This window comes from Malus domestica, chromosome 01, assembly GCF_042453785.1.
Source record: "Malus domestica chromosome 01, GDT2T_hap1".
NCBI lineage: Eukaryota > Viridiplantae > Streptophyta > Magnoliopsida > Rosales > Rosaceae > Malus > Malus domestica.
In genome coordinates, this window is record NC_091661.1 from 3,602,473 (window position 1) to 3,605,420 (window position 2,948).

At 44.8% G+C, this 2,948-nt stretch overlaps 1 protein-coding gene across 1 annotated transcript; it reads right to left on the reverse strand.

Moving 5' to 3' along the window:
- Positions 1-2,195: 2,195 nt before the first annotated feature.
- Positions 2,196-2,648, reverse strand: LOC139196328 (uncharacterized). Its single transcript, XM_070822089.1, has one exon. It carries the CDS (start codon positions 2,646-2,648, stop codon positions 2,196-2,198), a length of 453 nt encoding a protein of 150 aa, XP_070678190.1.
- Positions 2,649-2,948: the final 300 nt, after the last annotated feature.

Genomic DNA, 2,948 nt, shown 5'->3' on the forward strand with positions numbered 1-2,948 from the left:
TAGCGCTTTCTTTTACGTCTTGAAGCCGGACGAAGAACACAATCATGCCCCATTGGAGCCCACGGCATGGAGTGGGATCTCCTCCACAACCTGCCCCACAAAGTTCTTGTACATTGCATCCTTGAACGGAAATGGATAGTGATGTTTGTTGATGGGTGCGTTGTGTTGCCTAAGGTTCATGTTCATGCGCCCACCATCGGGGATTTGCTTGGGTACCTGCACCAAAGAAGGGAACCACCTATCAACTTTAATGGGAATTGGATTTGGACTAGGTGCCTTACCTTGGTGTTGTGATGAAGTGGCAGCAACATGAACTTTTTTCCTCATGGTGTTCTCGGCCACATTGGGTATCTTAAGGGCAGTGGCCGTGGGGTCCTTATGCTCTACTCCAATTCCCTCGTCTTGCATGGCTCTTGATGCAACCTTTGTGTTAGGGGTTGAATGGTCCGCCCCTATCTTTTCTATTGTATCAATAACACAACAAGAACGAACAACGTTAGGAGTCTCAATGGATTCAGAAATTTTAAAACAAATCATATCACCACCAAATGCCATAGTTACTTCTCCTTTGGCTACATCAATCTTGGTTTGAGCCGTTTTCATGAAAGGCCGTCCAAGGAGAATGGCAATGAAGGAGCATGATCCGATTCATCCATCTCAAGAACATAGAAATCCGCCGGAAAGATCAAACGATTAACCTGCACCAAAACATCTTCCACAACTCCCTTTGGGTATGCATTAGATCTATCGGCCAATTGTATGATTACACCATCATTTTTTAACTTGCCTAGGTTCATAGATCCATAAATTGAATATGGCATAACATTTATGGATGCACCTAAGTCTAACATGGCAGATTTGAACCTAGTATTACCAATGACACAAGGAATGGTGAAACTACCCGGATCTTTGCATTTAGGAGGTAGTTTACGTTGTATCATGGCAGACACATTCTCACTTACCTGTACCACTTCTTTCTCCCGAAAACGTTTCTTTGTCGTACAAAGCTTCTTCAAACACTTGGCGTACTTCGGGATTTGCTTGATTGCATCCAAGAGAGGTATGTTAACTTGAACCTTCCTAAATGTCTCTAGAACATCTTTTTCCTCCTCTTCATTCTTGAATTGCAAAAATCTGCTAGGAAAGGGCACATTGGGTGGAATAATGTTAGAATTAACCAAACTTGGACTCATCTTACCTAGGGTGGACGGATTGGATGGCTTAGGGGCCATGGGTGCTTGCGGCAAAGGTGGTGCTACCTTTGCCGTGAGTGGACTTGGTGTCTCCTCTTTCAACGTTTCATCCTCTTTGGGACCTGATTTTGGTGGTGTAGGACCTGCCCCAACTTCTTTTCCACTCCTTAGCATGATTGCATTTGCGGATTCGAAACTACCCTTGGGATTGACCACCGTAGTGCTTGGTAACTTACCATTTTCACGGAATTGTCCCAAAAATTCGGCCATTTGGCCCATTTGCTTCTTTAGCTCATTAACCTCCTTTGCTTGGTTCTGCATTCCCTGCGCCATTGTGGTTAGTAACTGATATGTTTTATCATCATTCATAGACGTACCTAGGTTGGTTTGGGATGATTGTGCCTGAGGAGGTGGTTGTGGTGCCATTGGCCTTGGAAAGAAACCCGGGGGTTGTCGGAATCCACTTTGTTGGCCATATTGTGGTGCATCTCTCCATCTGAAATTGGGGTGGTCACGCCATCCTGGATTGTATGTATTGGAGAAAAGATCCCCCCTTGGTTGGTTTTGATTCCCATAACCCACAGCATTTGCCGATTCCCACCCTCCATTCTCAATTAATTGAGGGCATTGATCAGATTGGTGTCCTTGAATGGAGCATACACCACAAATTGTAGCTCCTTGCGTTTTGGGGCCTTCAACCAACTGCGATAACATAGACGTAAGGTTAGCCATTTGGGATTGTAACTCCGAAATAGAACTTACCTCATTTACATGATGTGGCCGTGGGGTGTCTCTTTGCCCAACACCTTCATATTGTTGTGCATTGAGTGCTCGATTAGCAATGAGAGTTTTGGCATCCCTAGGTGTCTTGTCCACTAGAGCTCCTCCTGCGGATGCATCCAACATTTGCCGTTCAAGTGGTAAAAGACCTTCGTAAAAGTATTGAAGAAGTAGCTCCTCCTTTATCTGATGCTGTGGACAAGAAGCAACAAGTGATTTAAATCATTCATAATAAGATGGAAAAGATTCACCTGGGCTTTGCTGAATTCCACTAATCTTCTTGCGAAGAAGAATGACTCGTGATGTCGGAAAGAACTTCTCTAAGAAAGCTCGCTGCATACTCTCCCACGATGTGACAGTTCCGGGAGCCAACTCATACAACCAATCCTTGGCCTTTTCCAATAAAGAAAAGGGAAAAGCCTTCATCTTCAATATGTTTCCGTCCACGTTCACCGGTGTCATACTCGAGTATACTACTTCGAACTCCTTTAAATGCTTATTGGGGTCCTCCATTGATAACCCATGGAACTTGGGTATATGATGAAGCAAACTTGACTTCAACTCAAATTCATCGGTCTTCTCAGGGGCTGCCCTAGGGTATTGGATGCAAAGAGGGGCTGCATTGGCTAAACCCGAGGCAGAAAGCTCCTTGATGGTTCGATTGTCGGCTGCCATGGTTGGTACTTCCTCTTCAAACCTTGCCGTGGCCTCCTCTTCAACCTCAACTTCTTGCTCTTCTAATTCAGGTTCGGGACTAGGAGGATTAGACTCTTGCACTTTCTTTTTCCTTCTCAAAGTCCTCTCGAAATCACCGTCAAAGTCGAAGATATGCTCACGAACAGGTTGTGAGCTACGGGTCATAAACTAGTACCTGCACACAAGAGCAAACAAGGTTAGTAACCACCTTAATAGACTCGGCACAAGTAAGGAAATAAGGTGCCTATACACGGCACAAAGACAAAACACACACACACG

What these genes read in the sequence shown, in the direction of transcription:
- LOC139196328 (XM_070822089.1), bottom strand. Translation starts at nt 2,648, where the DNA reads ATGGCAGCCGACAATCGAACCATCAAGGAGCTTTCTGCCTCGGGTTTA.